The sequence below is a fragment of the Bombina bombina genome, chromosome 6, assembly GCF_027579735.1.
Source record: "Bombina bombina isolate aBomBom1 chromosome 6, aBomBom1.pri, whole genome shotgun sequence".
NCBI lineage: Eukaryota > Metazoa > Chordata > Amphibia > Anura > Bombinatoridae > Bombina > Bombina bombina.
In genome coordinates, this window is record NC_069504.1 from 881,503,035 (window position 1) to 881,523,343 (window position 20,309).

Sequence of the window (20,309 nt, forward strand, 5' to 3'; positions counted from 1 at the left end):
GGCACCTCTGTATGCCCCGCTGAAAAACAGTGTTTGTAAAGAGTTTGGCTTTGTCTTTAGAAATATGATGGCAGGATTTCCAAGAAGGATACCACAGTGGTGCTCTACAGAAAACCTGGCACAATATTTTTACAGGAAGTGCATATCCTCTGATACAGACTAACCACATTTAAAAGACGAGTCACACACAGAAAACTATTGCACCTATGTGGCTGCCAGTTCAGCTTCTGCTGATTACAAACAACCAGAAACGTCACTGTAGAAATGGAGTCCTCTCCTCAGCCTCTGCCCAGAGGTCCAATGAGGTTTATTTAAACCCCTGGTACTTATACACAAATATCAGAATGCATAAATCTAACTTCCCCCTAACACATATACAGGGGACTCCTAGCTACTGATCTCTTAAAGGACTATTAATACAGAAGAACTGCATAATTAACTAATGCATTTTAAAAAGACAATGAAGATGCACTTTGTCTGAATTTCAAGTAAGCAGTGGGGTTTTTTTCTAAAAAATCCCAAAGTTAGTTCAAATTTCCTTCCCCTTGCATCATGTGACAGCCATCAACCAATCACAAAATGCATATATATGAATATACTGTGAATTATTGCACATGCTCAGTAGGAGCTAGTGCTACATAAAGTGTGCATAGCAAAAAAGATTCTGCACATTTTGATAATAGTACATTGGAAAGCGGTTTACAATTATTGTGTACTCTATCTGAATCCTGAAAGTTTCATTTTGAGTTTAATGTAAGGCCTTTTTGTGTCCCTAGGTATTGTCAAGTCTCCACTTGCTGGGGACTTCATTACAATGCAGTGCAGAGAGTTATTTCAAGAAATGGGCGTTGAAATTACCCCACCTTACATGATAGCATCAAAGGTAATTAAGGGAAGCCAATCAAAAGTCTGTTGGGAAAATGCAGCAATTAAACAGTTTTTCTCCTGTTAAGTGTGGTCAGTCCACGGGTCATCATTACTTCTGGGATATTAACTCCTCCCCAACAGGAAGTGCAAGAGGATCACCCAGCAGAGCTGCTATATAGCTCCTCCTCTCTACGTCACACCCAGTCATTCTCTTGCACCCAACTAATAGATAGGATGTGTGAGAGGACTGTGGTGATTATACTTAGTTTTATATCTTCAATCAAAAGTTTGTTATTTTAAAACAGCACCGGAGTGTGTTGTTCCTTCTCAGGTAGAATTTGAAGAAGAATCTACCTGAGTTTTTTGTATGATTTTAGCCGGCGTAGTTAAGATCATTTTGCTGTTCTCGGCCATCTGAGGAGTGAGGTAAACTTCAGATCAGGGGACAGCGGGCAGGTTCACCTGCAAAGAGGTATGTAGCAGCATATTATTTTCTGAGAAATGGAATTGACTGAGAAAATACTGCCAATACCTATATAATGTAAGTTCAGCCTTAAATGCAGTAGTAGCAACTGGTATCAGGCTGTCATGTATGTATATTTACACTTCAGTATTCTGGGGAATGGCACTTCACTGGGATAATACTGTATGCATAAAACTTTAGCCTAACTTGCAGTGAGAACGACTAGCAGCAGGCTTTCTAATGACACTTCATGTATTTGATGTTAAACGCTTTGCTGGCATGTTAAATCGTTTAATTATCTGAGGTACTGGGTGAAAAATTGTTTTGGGCACTGTTTTTTTCCACTTGGCGGTCGTTTTATTTAATTTAAAACAGTTTACTGATCTCCCTCACTGTTGTGTGTGAGGGGGAGGGGCCTATTTTGGCGCTTTTGCTACGCATCAGAAATTCAGTCACAAGCCTGTTTTCTTCCCTGCATGATCCGGATCGTCTCTACAGAGCTCAAGGGTCTTCAAAAATTATTTTGAGGGAGGTAATCACTCACAGCAGACCTGTGAGATTGTGCTTTGACTGTGATAAAAAACGTTTATATTCTGTACATTTTTTCTGCTATTTAAGGGTTAGTTATCCATTGCTAATGGGGGCAATCCTTTGCTAAAATTGTATTTTTACCGGAAAGAATTTGATTTTATAGTTTCTCCGGTTTATTGTTACTCAACTGTCATAACTTTTTTCTGTGCTTCTTAAAGGCACAGTACGTTTTTCATATTATTTGTAAATTGAGTTGAAAAGTATTTCCAAGTTTGCTAGTTTAATTGCTAGTGTGTTAAACATGTCTGACTCAGAGGAATATCTCTGTGCTATATGTGCTAAAGCCAAAGTGGAGCCCAATAGAAATTTATGTACTAATTGCATTGATGCTACTTTAAATAAAAGTCAATCTGTACAAATTGAACATCATTCACCAAACAACGAGGGGAGAGTTATGCCGACTAACTCGCCTCACGTGTCAGTACCTGCATCTCCCGCTCGGGAGGTGCGTGATATTGTAGCGCCGAGTATTTCAGGGCGGCCATTACAAATCACATTACAGGACATGGCTAATGTTATGACTGAAGTTTTGTCTAAATTACCAGAACTTAGAGGTAAGCGTGATCACTCTGGGGTGAGAACAGAGTGCGCTGATAATAATAGGGCCATGTCAGATACTGCGTCACAGTATGCAGAACATGAGGACGGAGAGCTTCAATCTGCAGGTGACGGATCTGATCCAGACATTTCTAATTTTAAGTTTAAGCTTGAAAACCTCTGTGTACTGCTAGGCGAGGTATTAGCGGCTCTGAATGATTGTAACACCGTTGCAATCCCAGAGAAATTATGTAGGCTGGATAGATACTATGCGGTACCGGCGAGTACTGACGTATTTCCTATACCTAAGAGGCTTACAGAGATAATTACTAAGGAGTGGGATAGGCCCGGTGTACCCTTTCCCCCCCCTCCTGTATTTAGAAAAATGTTTCCAATAGACGCCACCACACGGGACTTATGGCAGACGGTCCCTAAGGTGAGGGAGCGGTTTCTACTCTGGCTAAGCGTACCACTATCCCGGTGGAGGATAGCTGTGCCTTTTCAGATCCAATGGATAAAAAATTAGAGGGTTACCTTAAGAAAATGTTTATTCAACAAGGTTTTATATTGCAACCCCTTGCATGTATTGCGTCTGTCACGGCCGCGGCCGCTTTTTGGTCCGAGTCCCTGGAAGAGACTCTTGACTCAATAACTATAGATGAGATTTCAAACAAGCTTAAAACACTTAAGCTAGCTAATTCATTTGTTTCAGATGCCGTAGTACATTTAACTAAACTTACGGCCAAGAATTCCGGATTCGCCATTCAGGCACGCAGAGCACTGTGGCTAAAATCCTGGTCAGCTGACGTTACTTCTAAATCTAAATTACTTAACATACCTTTCAAAGGGCAGACCTTATTCGGGCCCGGTTTGAAAGAAATTATCGCTGACATTACAGGAGGTAAAGGCCATGCCCTACCTCAAGACAGAGCCAAACCTAGGGCTAGACAGTCTAATTTTCGTTCCTTTCGTAATTTCAAGGCAGGAGCAGCATCAACTTCCTCTGCACCAAAACAGGAAGGAGCTGTTGCTCGCTACAGACAAGGCTGGAGACCTAAACAGTCCTGGAACAAGGGCAAGCAGGCCAGAAAACCTGCTGCTGCCCCTAAGACAGCATGAATTGAGGGCCCCCGATCCGGGAACGGATCTAGTGGGGGGCAGACTTTCTCTCTTCACCCAGGCTTGGGCAAGAGATGTCCAGGATCCCTGGGCGTTAGAGATCATGTCTCAGGGATATCTTCTGGACTTCAAATCCTCTCCCCCAAAAGGGAGATTTCATCTGTCAGGGTTGTCAACAAACCAAATAAAGAAAGAGGCGTTTCTACGCTGTGTACAAGATCTTTTACTAATGGGAGTGATCCATCCGGTTCCGCGGTTGGAACACGGACAGGGGTTTTACTCAAATCTGTTTGTGGTTCCCAAGAAAGAGGGAACCTTCAGACCAATCTTGGATTTAAAGATCCTAAACAAATTCCTAAGAGTTCCATCGTTCAAAATGGAAACTATTCGGACAATCCTACCCATGATCCAAAAGGGTCAGTACATGACCACAGTGGATTTAAAGGATGCTTACCTTCACATACCGATTCACAAAGATCATTACCGGTATCTAAGGTTTGCCTTCCTAGACAGGCATTACCAGTTTGTAGCTCTTCCATTCGGATTGGCTACGGCTCCAAGAATCTTCACAAAGGTTCTGGGTGCTCTTCTGGCGGTACTAAGACCGCGAGGAATTTCGGTAGCTCCGTACCTAGACGACATTCTGATACAAGCTTCAAGCTTTCAAACTGCCAAGTCTCATACAGAGTTAGTACTGGCATTTCTAAGGTCGCATGGGTGGAAGGTGAACGAGAAGAAGAGTTCTCTCTTTCCACTCACAAGAGTTCCCTTCTTGGGGACTCTTATAGATTCTGTAGAAATGAAGATCTACCTGACAGAAGACAGGTTATCAAAGCTTCAAAATGCTTGCCGTGTCCTTCATTCCATTCAACACCCGTCAGTGGCTCAATGCATGGAGGTGATCGGCTTAATGGTAGCGGCAATGGACATAGTACCCTTTGCACGCCTACATCTCAGACCGCTGCAATTGTGCATGCTAAGTCAGTGGAATGGGGATTACTCAGATTTGTCCCCTACTCTGAATCTGGATCAAGAGACCAGAAATTCTCTTCTATGGTGGCTTTCTCGGCCACATCTGTCCAGGGGGATGCCATTCAGCAGGCCAGATTGGACAATTGTAACAACAGACGCCAGCCTACTAGGTTGGGGCGCTGTCTGGAATTCTCTGAAGGCTCAGGGATCATGGACTTAGGAGGAGAGTCTCCTGCCAATAAACATTCTGGAATTGAGAGCAGTTCTCAATGCCCTACTGGCTTGGCCCCAGTTAATAACTCGGGGGTTCATCAGGTTTCAGTCGGACAACATCACGACTGTAGCTTACATCAACCATCAAGGAGGGACAAGAAGCTCCCTAGCGATGATGGAAGTATCAAAGATAATTCGCTGGGCAGAGTCTCACTCTTGCCACCTATCAGCAATCCACATCCCGGGAGTGGAGAACTGGGAGGCGGATTTCCTAAGTCGTCAGACTTTTCATCCGGGGGAGTGGGAACTTCATCCGGAGGTCTTTGCCCAAATACTTCGACGTTGGGGCAAACCAGAGATAGATCTCATGGCGTCTCGACAAAACGCCAAGCTTCCTTGTTACGGGTCCAGATCCAGGGATCCGGGAGCGGTCCTGGTAGATGCTTTGACAGCACCTTGGACTTTCGGGATAGCTTATGTGTTTCCACCCTTCCCGATGCTTCCTCGATTGATTGCCAGGATCAAACAGGAGAGAGCATCGGTGATTCTAATAGCGCCTGCGTGGCCACGCAGGACCTGGTATGCAGATCTAGTGGACATGTCATCCTGTCCACCTTGGTCTCTGCCTCTGAGACAGGACCTTCTGATCCAGGGTCCCTTCAAACATCAAAATCTAATTTCTCTGAAGCTGACTGCCTGGAAATTGAACGCTTGATTTTATCAAAACGTGGATTTTCTGAGTCAGTAATTGATACCTTAATACAGGCTAGGAAGCCTGTTACCAGAAAGATTTACCATAAAATATGGCGTAAATACTTATATTGGTGCGAATCCAAAGGTTACTCATGGAGTAAGGTTAGGATTCCTAGGATATTGTCTTTTCTACAAGAAGGTTTAGAAAAGGGTTTATCCGCTAGTTCCTTAAAGGGACAGATCTCAGCTCTGTCCATTCTTTTACACAAACGTCTGTCAGAAGTTCCAGACGTTCAGGCTTTTTGTCAGGCTTTGGCCAGGATTAAGCCTGTGTTTAAAACTGTGGCTCCACCATGGAGTTTAAACTTAGTTCTTAACGTTTTACAGGGTGTTCCGTTTGAACCCCTTCATTCCATTGATATCAAATTGTTATCTTGGAAAGTTCTGTTTTTAATGGCTATTTCCTCGGCTCGAAGAGTCTCTGAGTTATCTGCCTTACATTGTGATTCTCCTTATCTGATTTTTCATTCAGACAAGGTAGTTCTGCGTACTAAACCTGGGTTCTTACCTAAGGTGGTCACTAACAGGAATATCAATCAAGAGATTGTTGTTCCATCTTTGTGTCCTAATCCTTCTTCAAAGAAGGAACGTCTTCTACACAATCTAGATGTAGTCTGTGCCCTGAAATTTCATTTACAGGCAACTAAAGATTTTCGACAAACGTCTTCCCTGTTTGTCGTTTATTCTGGTCAGAGGAGAGGTCAAAAAGCTTCTGCTACCTCTCTCTCTTTTTGGCTTCGTAGCATAATACGTTTAGCTTATGAGACTGCTGGACAGCAGCCTCCTGAAAGAATTACAGCTCATTCTACTAGAGCTGTGGCTTCCACTTGGGCCTTTAAGAATGAGGCCTCTGTTGAACAGATTTGCAAGGCTGCAACTTGGTCTTCTCTTCATACTTTTTCCAAATTTTACAAATTTGACACTTTTGCTTCTTCGGAGGCTGTTTTTGGGAGAAAGGTTCTTCAGGCAGTGGTTCCTTCCTATAAAGATCCTGCCTGTCCCTCCCGTCATCCGTGTACTTTAGCTTTGGTATTGGTATCCCAGAAGTAATGATGACCCGTGGACTGACCACACTTAACAGGAGAAAACATAATTTATGCTTACCTGATAAATTCCTTTCTCCTGTAGTGTGGTCAGTCCACGGCCCGCCCTGTTTTTTATGGCAGGTCAAAATTTTTAAATTATACTCCAGTCACCACTGCACCCTTTAGTTTCTCCTTTCTCGTTGGTTCTCGGTCGAATGACTGGGTGTGACGTAGAGAGGAGGAGCTATATAGCAGCTCTGCTGGGTGATCCTCTTGCACTTCCTGTTGGGGAGGAGTTAATATCCCAGAAGTAATGATGACCCGTGGACTGACCACACTACAGGAGAAAGGAATTTATCAGGTAAGCATAAATTATGTTTTTTTCACAACTGTTTTTTTCTTTCTTACTTTCTGTATCTTCTCTTCTCTGTTTTTAACCCCTTTTGTCCCTGATCTATTTTACTTGCTGTAGGAACCTGTCAGAGAGGGATCACCCCCAAACTGGAGAAGAAAGGACAAACTACCAAATGTTACTAAGTCATGGCAGAATTACATGTGCAACGTGAGTGTATATGTGTGAGCTTGTGTGTGTGTGCTATGAAGTGCATCTTTCACACAAGTATTCATCTCTATCTCTACTATACAGTGCGTGTATGTGTGGATAAACTGATGAAATAAATACACGATACATTAATAAGAGACCATATTCAGATCCATAAGATATTGAAAACTAAAAGGGACATTAAACTGCTGGGTACAACTACAGTAACAGGGTTACTACTCAACATACTACCGCTTTCTCTTGTTAAGTGTAGTCAGTCCACGGGTCATCCATTACTTATGGAATATATCTCTTCCTAACAGGAAGCTGCAAGAGGATCACCCAGCAGGCTGCTACATAGCTCCTCCCCTCACATGTCATATTCAGTCATTCTCTTGCAGCCTAACTAGATAGGTCGCTGTGAGAGGTCTGTGGTGTTTTTTTAACTTAGTTTATTTCTACAATCAAAAGTTTGTTATTTTAAATGGCACCGGAGTGTGCTGTTTATTCTCAGGCAGCATTAGAAGAAGAATCTGCCTGCGTTTTCTATGATCTTAGCAGACGTAACTAAGATCCACTGGCTGTTCTCATCTGAGGAGTGAGGTAACTTCAGAGAAGGGGAATAGCATGCAGGGCCCCCCTGCAAATGAGGTATGTGCAGTAATTATTTTTCTGAGGAATGGAATTGACTGAGAAAATACTGCTGATACCAATGTAAAGTAAGTTCAGCCTTAAATGCAGTGATAGCGACTGGTATTAGGCTGATGAGAGTGTGTACACTGAATGTATTTTTCTAAGGAATGGAATTGACTCTGAAAATACTGTTAATACTGAAATAATGTATGAGCCTTAACTGCAGTAAAAGCGACTGGTAGCAGGCTTATTAATAACAATTCATAACTTTTCAAATGTATGTTTAAAACGTTTCCTGGCATGTTAATCGTTTTTTGTGAGGTACTTGGTGATAAAACTTATTGGGGCATGATTTTTACCACATGGCCATCTTTGTTTTCTGCATAGAAACAGTTTTCTGAGCTTCCCCACTGTTGTAATATGAGTGGGAGGGGCCTATTTTAGCGCTTTTTTGCGCAGTAAAAATTCAGTCACAATCTGTCTACTTCATCCTCCATGATCCAGATCGTCTCTAGAGAGCTCAGGGGTCTTCAAAATTTATTTTGAGGGAGGTAATCAGTCACAGCAGACCTGTGACAGTGTGTTTTGACTGTGAGAAAAACGTTAATTATTAAATTGTTAATCCGTTTTTGGGTATTAAGGGGTTAATCATCCATTTGCTGGTGGGTGCAATTTTTTGCTAACTTAATACATTTACTGTGAAAAATTGGTTGCTATAACTATTTTGCTTCATTGTTATTTCAACTGTGACAGCTTTTTGTGCTTCTTAAAGGCACAGTAGCGTTTTTTATATTGCTTGTAAATTTATTTAGAAAAGTATTTCCAAGCTTGCTAGTCTCATTGCTAGTCTGTTTAAACATGTCTGACACAGATGAATCTCTTTGTTCACTATGTTTAAAGGCCAATGTGGAGCCCAATAGAAATTTATGTACTAATTGCATTGATGCTACTTTAAATAAAAGTCAATCTTTACATGTAAAGAAATTATCACCAGACAACGAGGGGGAAGTTATGCCGACTAACTCTCCTCACGTGTCAGTACCTTCGCCTCCCGTTCAGTTAACCAGTCCTGGAACAAGGGCAAGCAGGCCAAGAAACCTGCTGCTGCCTCCAAGACAGCATGAAGAGAGGGCCCCCTATCCGGAAACGGATCTAGTGGGGGGCAGACTTTCTCTCTTCGCCCAGGCTTGGGCAAGAGATGTCCAGGATCCCTGGGCATTAGAGATCATATCTCAGGGATATCTCCTGGACTTCAAAACTTCTCCTCCACGAGGGAGATTTCATCTTTCAAGGTTATCAGCAAACCAAATAAAGAAAGAGGCGTTTCTACGCTGTGTACAAGACCTTTTACTAATGGGGGTGATTCACCCAGTTCCGCGGACGGAACACGGGCAGGGATTCTATTCAAATCTATTTGTGGTTCCCAAGAAAGAGGGAACCGTCAGACCAATCTTGGACTTAAAAATCCTAAACAAATTTCTAAGAGTTCCATCATTCAAAATGGAAACTATTCGAACCATCCTTCCCATGATCCAAGAGGGTCAGTACATGACCACAGTGGATTTAAAGGATGCCTACCTTCACATACCGATTCACAAGGATCATTATCGGTACCTAAGATTTGCTTTCCTAGACAGGCATTACCAGTTTGTAGCTCTTCCCTTCGGATTAGCTACGGCTCCAAGAATCTTTACAAAAGTTCTGGGCTCACTTCTGGCGGTACTAAGACCGCGAGGCATAGCGGTGACTCCGTACCTAGACGACATTCTGATACAAGCGTCAAGTTTTCAAACTGCCAAGTCTCATACAGAGATAGTTCTGGCATTTCTGAGGTCGCATGGGTGGAAGGTGAACGTGGAAAAGAGTTCTCTATTACCACTTACAAGAGTTCCCTTTCTAGGGACTCTTATAGATTCTGTAGAGATGAAAATTTACCTGACAGAGGCCAGGTTATCAAAACTTCTAAATGCTTGCCGTGTCCTTCATTCCATTCCACACCCGTCAGTAGCTCAGTGCATGGAAGTAATCGGCTTAATGGTAGCGGCAATGGACATAGTACCATTTGCGCGCCTGCATCTCAGACCGCTGCAATTGTGCATGCTAAGTCAGTGGAACGGGGATTACTCAGATTTGTCCCCCCTACTAAGTCTGGATCAAGAGACCAGAGATTCTCTTCTATGGTGGCTCTCTCGGCCACATCTGTCCAAGGGGATGACCTTTCGCAGGCCAGATTGGACGATTGTAACAACAGACGCCAGCCTTCTAGGCTGGGGCGCAGTCTGGAACTCCCTGAAAGCTCAGGGATTATGGACTCAGGAGGAGAAACTCCTCCCAATAAATATTCTGGAATTAAGAGCAATATTCAATGCTCTCCTAGCTTGGCCTCAGTTAGCAACTCTGAGGTTCATCAGATTTCAGTCAGACAACATCACGACTGTGGCTTACATCAACCATCAAGGGGGAACCAGAAGTTCCCTAGCGATGTTGGAAGTCTCAAAGATAATTCGCTGGGCAGAGTCTCACTCTTGCCACCTGTCAGCGATTTACATCCCAGGCGTAGAGAACTGGGAGGCGGATTTTCTAAGTCGCCAGACTTTTCATCCGGGGGAGTGGGAACTTCATCCGGAGGTCTTTGCTCAACTGATTCTTCGTTGGGGCAAACCAGATCTGGATCTCATGGCGTCTCGCCAGAACGCCAAGCTTCCTTGTTACGGATCCAGGTCCAGGGACCCGGGAGCGGTGCTGATAGATGCTCTGACAGCCCCTTGGGTCTTCAACATGGCTTATGTGTTTCCACCATTCCCGATGCTTCCTTGTTTGATTGCCAAGATCAAACAGGAGAGAGCTTCGGTGATTTTGATAGCGCCTGCGTGGCCACGCAGGACCTGGTATGCAGACCTAGTGGACATGTCGTCCTGTCCACCGTGGTCTCTGCCTCTGAGACAGGACCTTCTAATTCAGGGTCCTTTCAAACATCCAAATCTAATTTCTCTGAGGCTGACTGCATGGAGATTGAACGCTTGATTCTATCAAAGCGTGGCTTCTCGGAGTCGGTTATTGATACCTTAATACAGGCTAGGAAGCCTGTTACCAGAAAAATTTACCATAAGATATGGCGTAAATATTTATATTGGTGCGAATCCAAGAGTTACTCATGGAGTAAGGTTAGGATTCCTAGGATATTGTCTTTTCTACAAGAGGGTTTAGAAAAGGGCTTATCTGCTAGTTCGTTAAAGGGACAGATTTCTGCTCTGTCTATTCTTCTACACAAACGTCTGGCTGAAGTTTCAGACGTTCAGGCTTTTTGTCAGGCTTTAACTAGGATTAAGCCTGTGTTTAAGACTGTTGCTCCGCCGTGGAGCTTAAACTTAGTTCTTAATGTTCTTCAAGGCGTTCCATTTGAACTTAGTTCTTAACGTTTTACAGGGTGTTCCGTTTGAACCCCTTCATTCCATTGATATCAAGCTGTTATCCTGGAAAGTTTTGTTTTTGATGGCTATTTCCTCGGCTCGAAGAGTCTCTGAGTTATCTGCCTTACGTTGTGATTCTCCTTATCTGATTTTTCATTCAGACAAGGTAGTTCTGCGTACTAAACCTGGGTTCTTACCTAAGGTAGTTACTAACAGGAATATCAATCAAGAAATTGTTGTTCCATCACTGTGTCCTAACCCTTCTTCAAAGAAGGAACGACTTTTGCATAATTTGGACGTAGTCCGTGCCCTGAAGTTCTATTTGCAGGCAACTAAAGATTTTCGTCAAACTTCTTCCCTGTTTGTCGTTTACTCTGGACAGAGAAGAGGTCAAAAGGCTTCGGCTACCTCTCTCTCCTTTTGGCTTCGTAGCATAATACGTTTAGCCTATGAGACTGCTGGACAGCAGCCTCCTGAAAGGATTACAGCTCATTCTACTAGAGCTGTGGCTTCCACCTGGGCCTTTAAAAATGAGGCCTCTGTTGAACAGATTTGCAAGGCTGCGACTTGGTCTTCGCTTCACACCTTTTCAAAATTTTACAAATTTGACACTTTTGCTTCTTCGGAGGCTATTTTTGGGAGAAAGGTACTTCAGGCAGTGGTTCCTTCTGTTTAATGTTCCTGCCTTGTCCCTCCCTTCATCCGTGTACTTTAGCTTTGGTATTGGTATTCCATAAGTAATGGATGATCCGTGGACTGACTACACTTAACAAGAGAAAACATAATTTATGCTTACCTGATAAATTTATTTCTCTTGTAGTGTAGTCAGTCCACGGCCCGCCCTGTCTTTAAGGCAGACCTAAATTTTAATTAAACTCCAGTCACCACTGCACCCTATGGTTTCTCCTTTCTCGTCTGCTTTGGTCGAATGACTGAATATGACATGTGAGGGGAGGAGCTATGTAGCAGCTCTGCTGGGTGATCCTCTTGCAGCTTCCTGTTAGGAAGAGATATATTCCATAAGTAATGGATGACCCGTGGACTGAACACACTTCAAGAGAAATAAATTTATCAGGTAAGCATAAATTATGTTTTTCATCCTGTTCCTGCAGCTATCTTATAAGCAGTTAACTTATTTTATCTCCTTACAAGTACCAGTAAGTGAAGCCCCACATATTCAGAAAATATGCTGCCACCTTGGAGCTTAAAATGCCATTAAAGGGATATTAAACACTTTGAAATGGTAATATAAAATGATAAATCGTACATGTAAAAAAAAAAAATTTGCAATATCCTTCTACTTATTTTGTCCCCTTTTCGTGTAATTCCTTTCTGAAATTGTGAGCTTTTCAGTTCCTGTAAGAAATGGAAGTGCAGAACACTGTTATATTCCACACAGTCATTGGCTGCCCACTCTAGTGACCTATTTATAATTGTCTCTAATTGGCCAAAGCAGAGAAAATAACCTAAGTTACAACATGGCAGCTCATATTGTTTTATATACACTAAAACTTTACACTTATTTTGTCATTATTTAAACAGTTAATGAAACTTTAAAAATACATCTACATATTATTCTCAGTCTAATCTTTTCTTTGAATGCATCATCCTATCTAGCATTTATTTAGTGTATTATGTCCCTTTAAAGCAAAAAGTTACATGCTATAATTCATTAGAACATGTAATTGTGCACTAGTGACTCTGCAGATTTCTATGTTTAGCCCTCACAAAGTACCTTTAGGAAGTGCCAGAGAACTGCTACATAGAGACAAAGCTGTGCATTTTTGCCGCATTGCTCTATATTATTCCTGAGGGCATTTTATATTTGTTATGTAACTTTTCAACTGCTGGGAAAAAAATGCAAAAATGTAAAGTTTTCACGCTCTGTTGTTTTAGCTAAATTGAAGTGCATAGTACAAATGGCAACAATGCAGCAATGCGATTGATCTGTGAATGCGCACGGATTCTGTCACAGAGTGCAAGAATACATGTGCAGAAAGAAGGGATAAAACAGACCTCACAACTGAGAGGGAAGGTGCCTAATTCTAAGCTCTGTCCTGCAGTCCCTTTGAGACAGCCATAAATCTTTATTTGTAGAATTATCCTTAGCCCCACCCATAGGCAGCCCAGACACGCCCACAAACAGAGCAGACACGCCCACCAACCAACCAGACATGCCCATGACCCTACTATTTACCCACCAACGAACCAGACATACCCGTGACCCTACTATTCACTTGTGACCCCATCCACTCCCATGACAGCCCCACCCACAAAACAGTTACAGACCCTTCAACTTCCTGAGTCCCTAATACCTAGCCACAAATGTTATGTTAAATTAATAAAACAGCCTTAAAGAGAGCTGCAGGTACCGGAGGGAAACAATAGAATATTGAGTATTAACCCTGCTACTGTATCTGTGCCCAGCAATTACATTGTATGTTAAAAAACAGTTTTTTGGCTTCCTTTCTATGGCGTTCCTATCTGTTAGAATCAAGGCACTAGTACAATATAGCAGGAACATCTGGTTTTCATTACACTTGATTGAGTAAATGTGTAAAAAAAAAACTAGAAGAAGCCTTTCCTCAGCTTTTTATGGGAGTGGAGGGCACAAACACACACTCAACCAATATAAATGTCAAGGAGAAAATAAAATATGATGCAATATTGATAACTTAAATATGCATCTAAATGAACTTTTCACTTAAAGGGACATACAAGTGTAATCATCAATCTGATTTTGTAAACATTGTTCTTTTGCTGGCTTTGTGTAAGTACTGTCAGTATTAAAGGGACATTCCAGTGAAAATGTAAATGCATATAGATGAATTTTATATTTGAATAGAAACATATTTGCAATATACATGTTAGCAAAAATGCTTCTAGTGAAAGTTATCACTGTTTTAGTGCTAACATTTTGCTCTGCACGTGCATGTGAAACATAGCTACATATTCTCAATGCTCCAGTATTTTAATTACTGCAGCTGCTCAGAGCACCAGTGGGGCTTGTATCATGTCAGCAATTAGCAAATTGAGTCATTACCACATGGTACAAGCACCTTAGGCTCTCTGATCAAGTGCTGTGTTTAAAATGCTGGTGCACTGTGCATACTTAAATACACTTTTGAACCAGCTATAGCTTTTATTAGAAGCACTTTTGCTAATGCATGTATATTACAAAAATGCTTCTATTCACAACTGATATGCATCCACCTGGATTCCAATTTTTGTTGGAATGTCCCTTTAAATATGGGACTTGTTTGTGTATATGTATAATTGTTTGCTTGCATATGTGATTGGAAGAGCACTTATCACAAGGGTAATGTATTCATCTATATCTCCACATAAAGTTCTTGTGCAGAGAAGCGGAGATCTAAAGAGAGCGATTAGGTGGATAAAATAAATCATTTTCCCTGATATTCTATCATGACAGCACATAAAATGAATCATAACAGTCAAGTCTATATCTAGGCTAACTCTATCACTTGCTGAGAAAAAGCTTTTGAACTGCTGTTTTTAACTTTTTAACCCAAGTACTACATTAGTGTATGCACTTACTGTGGTGGCATGAATGTGGGCATAGATGACCAGGTTATATAATGACATTCTCGCGTTAACTGACATTATTAGTGCAATAAATAGTGATGGCTGCTTCCCTAGCTTTCATGGGGAAGAATTGCAGAACAAATGAATTGTGTTACCATATATTCTAAAACATTTCTTCTTGTCCTAGATGAAGGGCAAAAACGGATTTTGATTGTCTAATTTGCTCCTATAAAATAATGTTTGAATTTGTATTATATACAGCTTTGACAAAAGAATGTCTTTATCATTCTGCATGCTCAAATGTAGCTGCATAAAGTCACCTGACATTCTCCTAGTTTTGTTTATTAAGCACCATTGGCCACTGAGGATGTCTCTTAGTTTTGTACCCCCTGTATGCCTATGACTGGTAGTGTCTTTACATTTTACATCCATGATCAAAAGACTTCTACAGGTTTCAGGACTAAGGCCAAAAATAGGCCCGAGCATTTAAAGGTGGAGCAGCTCACATCAGTTAGACCTCTGTCATCTAGATAGCTATAATACAGCGGATATCTTGTCCTGCGGCTCCTCTGCTTAACAGCCAGAAAATGTACGTTCTGCTTTACAAAATAGCCAGACTAACAGGTTTCCTATTATTTCCCATATTAAGAGAGGGTGATATATAGCAGCAAGGCCCATTTAAGATTGCCCTGTATGCCCTATGGCCAGTCCGGGCCTGACAGGTTTCATCGTAGTCAAATGATATACCTAAATCTGCACATGGCTTTGAAGCTAACCTTCAAAATGCAAAAAGTCCCACACAATATACAATGCAATGTAAAACTTGGCGACCTTGTAACTAGCCGACTTACCGCATCCGACCATGTACGAGTGTTTCTTCAAGGCTGATCCGTTTCCGGTCTGACCTCAGGACTTGGGGCTCTATCGGCTTGTCAGCCGACAGGACTTTCTCTCGTTAGCCTGGGATTCCGAACTCCTCGAGTCAAATCAGCTGTGTAACCTCTTCCGATGCGTGCGGCTAGTGTCTCCAGACGTCACAAACAGGTGTGAGTATAGGCGTCCAATCCAAAGTTAAAGGGGGGAGGAGGCACTCCACCTGGGGAGTCCCTACATCCGTGCTCACTGCAAGGGAATCCAATTAACTCTTGCTGCACAATGAATAGACAGGAGCACTGGTTGATGTGTGATACAGCATTTATTCCATAGATAACGCTGTACGTTTAAAGGTAGTAATACATAGAAAGTAAAACCTCCACTTATTACTGCAAGAGACAGTGGCAGCAGCAGGTTGCCCAAAGTGATGGTAGGAGGAAAGAAAACAGCTGACGCGTTTCGGCTACTCGGCCGTAATCTTAGCTGATCAGCTAAGATTACGGCCGAGTAGCCGAAACGCATCAGCTGTTTTCTTTCCTCCTACCATCACTTTGGGCAACCTGCTGCTGCCAGTGTCTCTTGCAGTAATAAGTGGAGGTTTTACTTTCTATACTTTGAAGCTAACCTAACATAAATGTGGGAAATGCACCCTAATCTGGCACCTATAGGTATCATTTCCATCTTGAGTTCATGCAGATTTTCCCATTTAAGAAATGAGTCCTTCCTATTGCTCCACCAAAAGAGACATCACTTGACCAGAAAAGACATTGGACTTCTCTGGGGGAATGTTGACTGTTGCAACTGATGATATCATGATGTCCAGTGCAATTTATAAAAACTCTACTATGTTCACCAGGTGGATAAATGGGAGGAAGCCCTATACTTTAAATTGCTGAGAGTTGAAACTGCTATTACCCTTTTTGCAAATTGAAGGTTTGTGGCAACCCTGTATCGAGCAAGTCTATCTGCGACATTTTCCAACACATATAAACACATACATTCAGATATATACACCCACACAAACACTACCAGCAAAAAGATAAGGACTCGCTGAAGGCTCAGATGATAGTTAGCATTTTTTAGCAATAAAGTATTTTTTAATTGAGGTATGTACATTGTTTTTTAGACATAATGCTATTGCACACTTAATAGACTACAGTATAGGGTAAATATAACTGTTATATGCACTGGGGAACAAATAGTGTGACTTACTTTATTGCTATATTTGCTTTATTGTGATGTCTGGAACCAAACCTGGAATATCTCCGTGGTACACCTGTACTTTGTGGTCACTGAGCATAACTGCACTTCATACCCCTCATAAAAGTACATAAAAAGTCAAAATTAAACTTCCATGGTTCAGATAGAGCATGCACTTTATGGAACCCTTCAATTTCCTTCAGTTATCAATTTTAACTGGGAGCTAGCTAAACACATCTGGTGAACCAATGACATGAAGCTTATGTGCACAGCCACCTATCACCAGGTAGCGCTCAGGAGTGCATTGCTGCTCCTGAGCCTACCTAGGAATGCTTTTCAAAAATGGATACCAAGCGAATTAAAGGGACACTCAAGTATAAATAAACTTTTATGATTCAGATAGAGCAGCAGTTTTAAGACACTTTCCTATTTACTTCCATTATCAAATTTTGCACAGTCTTTTTATATGCACACTCCTGAGCATGTGCTCGCAGGGTACACGTATACTAATCTGTGATTGGCTGATGTTTGTCACATGATACAGGGGGCTGGAAAATGGGAGAAAAAATAAATTTACTGTTTATTTGAAATTCGGATTAGGTGTTATTGCCTTGTCTTTTTATTAAACACTTGTTAATTATACAATTCTACTGCACTGAGTGGTCCTTTAAGTGCGTTTGTTAAAAAAAGTAAATTGATCTTATCTTAAAACTGTATTATCTTTCTGAACCATGAACATTTAATGTTGACTTTCATACCTTACAGAGCCAATGGTCTTGTTTTCAAAGCACTTTTAAAATACTCATAAAGATAAATCTTATTTTTCTACCAAACCAAATCTTCTTAGGAAAGGAGCTGCAATAACCTCTGCCATCTCCCAGCAGGTGGAAACTAGAACTAAAGGCATTGGGGCCTATCTATCAAGCTCTGAATGGTCACAAAGGCCGCTGCTCCATAACCTGTCCGCCTGCTCTGAGCAGGCAGGCAGACATCGCCGGAAATCAACCCGAAATCAATCTTGTGAGCTGCTGGTGCAATGCTGAATACGGAGAGCGTATTGCTCTCCGTATTCAACAAGGTCTGGCGGACCTGATCCGCACTGTGGGATCAGGTCCGCCAGACCTTGTTAAATAGAGGCCTAAAGGTAGAAGGACGCGTCTTCAATGGGAACGAGCAAAGTTTTCTGCATGTTTTTTATTCCTTACTAATTAGTTGGGAGACTATTTAGTTCAGTTGTGAGGAACATTATTGTACGTGCTGCCTGTATAGAATGTGAGAGAAATATTTACATTCATATTGCAATGTATTTTAATCAATTTGAAAATGCCATAGGCTACATCATAAGCTGCGGATATGACGATTGTAACATCACTTCTAAATGAAGATGGTTAAAAAGACATAGTGAAAACATAAGAATAATGTATGTATTATATAAAAATACTGCAAATGCTGTGATGCTGTGAAATAACTTTATATTGCTGTTACAAAAATTATATTTATATGTGTATATATATATATATATACTGTATATATATTCTGGATTGCACACCTTCCTTATATGTGTGTATATATATATATATATATATTCTGTATTGCACACCTTCCTTATATGTGTATATATATATATATATTCTGTATTGCACACCTTCCTTATATGTGTATATATATATATATATTCTGTATTGCACACCTTCCTTATATGTGTATATATATATATTCTGTATTGCACACCTTCCTTATATGTGTATATATATATATATATATATTCTGTATTGCACACCTTCCTTATATGTGTATATATATATATATTCTGTATTGCACACCTTCCTTATATATATATATATATATATATATATATATTCTGTATTGCACACCTTCCTTATATGTATATATATATATATATATATATATATATATATATACTGTATTGCACACCTTCCTTATATGTGTATATATATATATATATATTCTGTATTGCACACCTTCCTTATATGTGTATATATATACAGGGAGTGCAGAATTATTAGGCAAATTAGTATTTTGACCACATCATCCTCTTTATGCATGTTGTCTTACTCCAAGCTGTATAGGCTCGAAAGCCTACTACCAATTAAGCATATTAGGTGATGTGTATCTCTGTAATGAGAAGGGGTGTGGTCTAATGACATCAACACCCTATATCAGGTGTGCATAATTATTAGGCAACTTCTTTTCCTTTGGCAAAATGGGTCAAAAGAAGGACTTGACAGGCTCAGAAAAGTCAAAAATAGTGAGATATCTTGCAGAGGGATGCAGCACTCTTAAAATTGCAAAGCTTCTGAAGCGTGATCATCGAACAATCAAGCGTTTCATTCAAAATAGTCAACAGGGTCGCAAGAAGCGTGTGGAAAAACCAAGGCGCAAAATAACTGCCCATGAACTGAGAAAAGTCAAGCGTGCAGCTGCCAAGATGCCACTTGCCACCAGTTTGGCCATATTTCAGAGCTGCAACATCACTGGAGTGCCCAAAAGCACAAGGTGTGCAATACTCAGAGACATGGCCAAGGTAAGAAAGGCTGAAAGACGACCACCACTGAACAAGACACACAAGCTGAAACGTCAAGACTGGGCCAAGAAATATCTCAAGACTGATTTTTCTAAGGTTTTATGGACTGATGAAATGAGAGTGAGTCTTGATGGGCCAGATGGATGGGCCCGTGGCTGCATTGGTAAAGGGCAGAGAGCTCCAGTCCGACTCAGATGCCAGCAAGGTGGAGGTGGAGTACTGGTTTGGGCTGGTATCATCAAAGATGAGCTTGTGGGGCCTTTTCGGGTTGAGGATGGAGTCAAGCTCAACTCCCAGTCCTACTGCCAGTTTCTGGAAGACAACTTCTTCAAGCAGTGGTACAGGAAGAAGTCTGCATCCTTCAAGAAAAACATGATTTTCATGCAGGACAATGCTCCATCACACGCGTCCAAGTACTCCACAGCGTGGCTGGCAAGAAAGGGTATAAAAGAAGAAAATCTAATGACATGCCCTCCTTGTTCACCTGATCTGAACCCCATTGAGAACCTGTGGTCCATCATCAAATGTGAGATTTACAAGGAGGGAAAACAGTACACCTCTCTGAACAGTGTCTGGGAGGCTGTGGTTGCTGCTGCACGCAATGTTGATGGTGAACAGATCAAAACACTGACAGAATCCATGGATGGCAAGCTTTTGAGTGTCCTTGCAAAGAAAGGTGGCTATATTGGTCACTGATTTGTTTTTATTTTGTTTTCGAATGTCAGAAATGTATATTTGTGAATGTTGAGATGTTATATTGGTTTCACTGGTAAAAATAAATAATTGAAATGGGTATATATTTGTTTTTTGTTAAGTTGCCTAATAATTATGCACAGTAATAGTCACCTGCACACACAGATATCCCCCTAAAATAGCTAAAACTAAAAACAAACTAAAAACTACTTCCAAAAATATTCAGCTTTGATATTAATGAGTTTTTTGGGTTCATTGAGAACATGGTTGTTGTTCAATAATAAAATTAATCCTCAAAAATACAACTTGCCTAATAATTCTGCACTCC

At 41.2% G+C, this 20,309-nt stretch overlaps 1 protein-coding gene across 1 annotated transcript in view; it reads left to right on the plus strand.

Moving 5' to 3' along the window:
• ACTL6B (actin like 6B) overlaps positions 1-20,309 on the plus strand; it is a 100,577-nt gene that overhangs the window by 23,742 nt on the left and 56,526 nt on the right. Inside the window, exons 7-8 of the mRNA XM_053719567.1 lie at positions 777-883; positions 7,013-7,102. Coding sequence (XP_053575542.1) covers positions 777-883; positions 7,013-7,102 — 197 coding nt within the window. The remainder of the gene's footprint in view (positions 1-776; positions 884-7,012; positions 7,103-20,309) is intronic.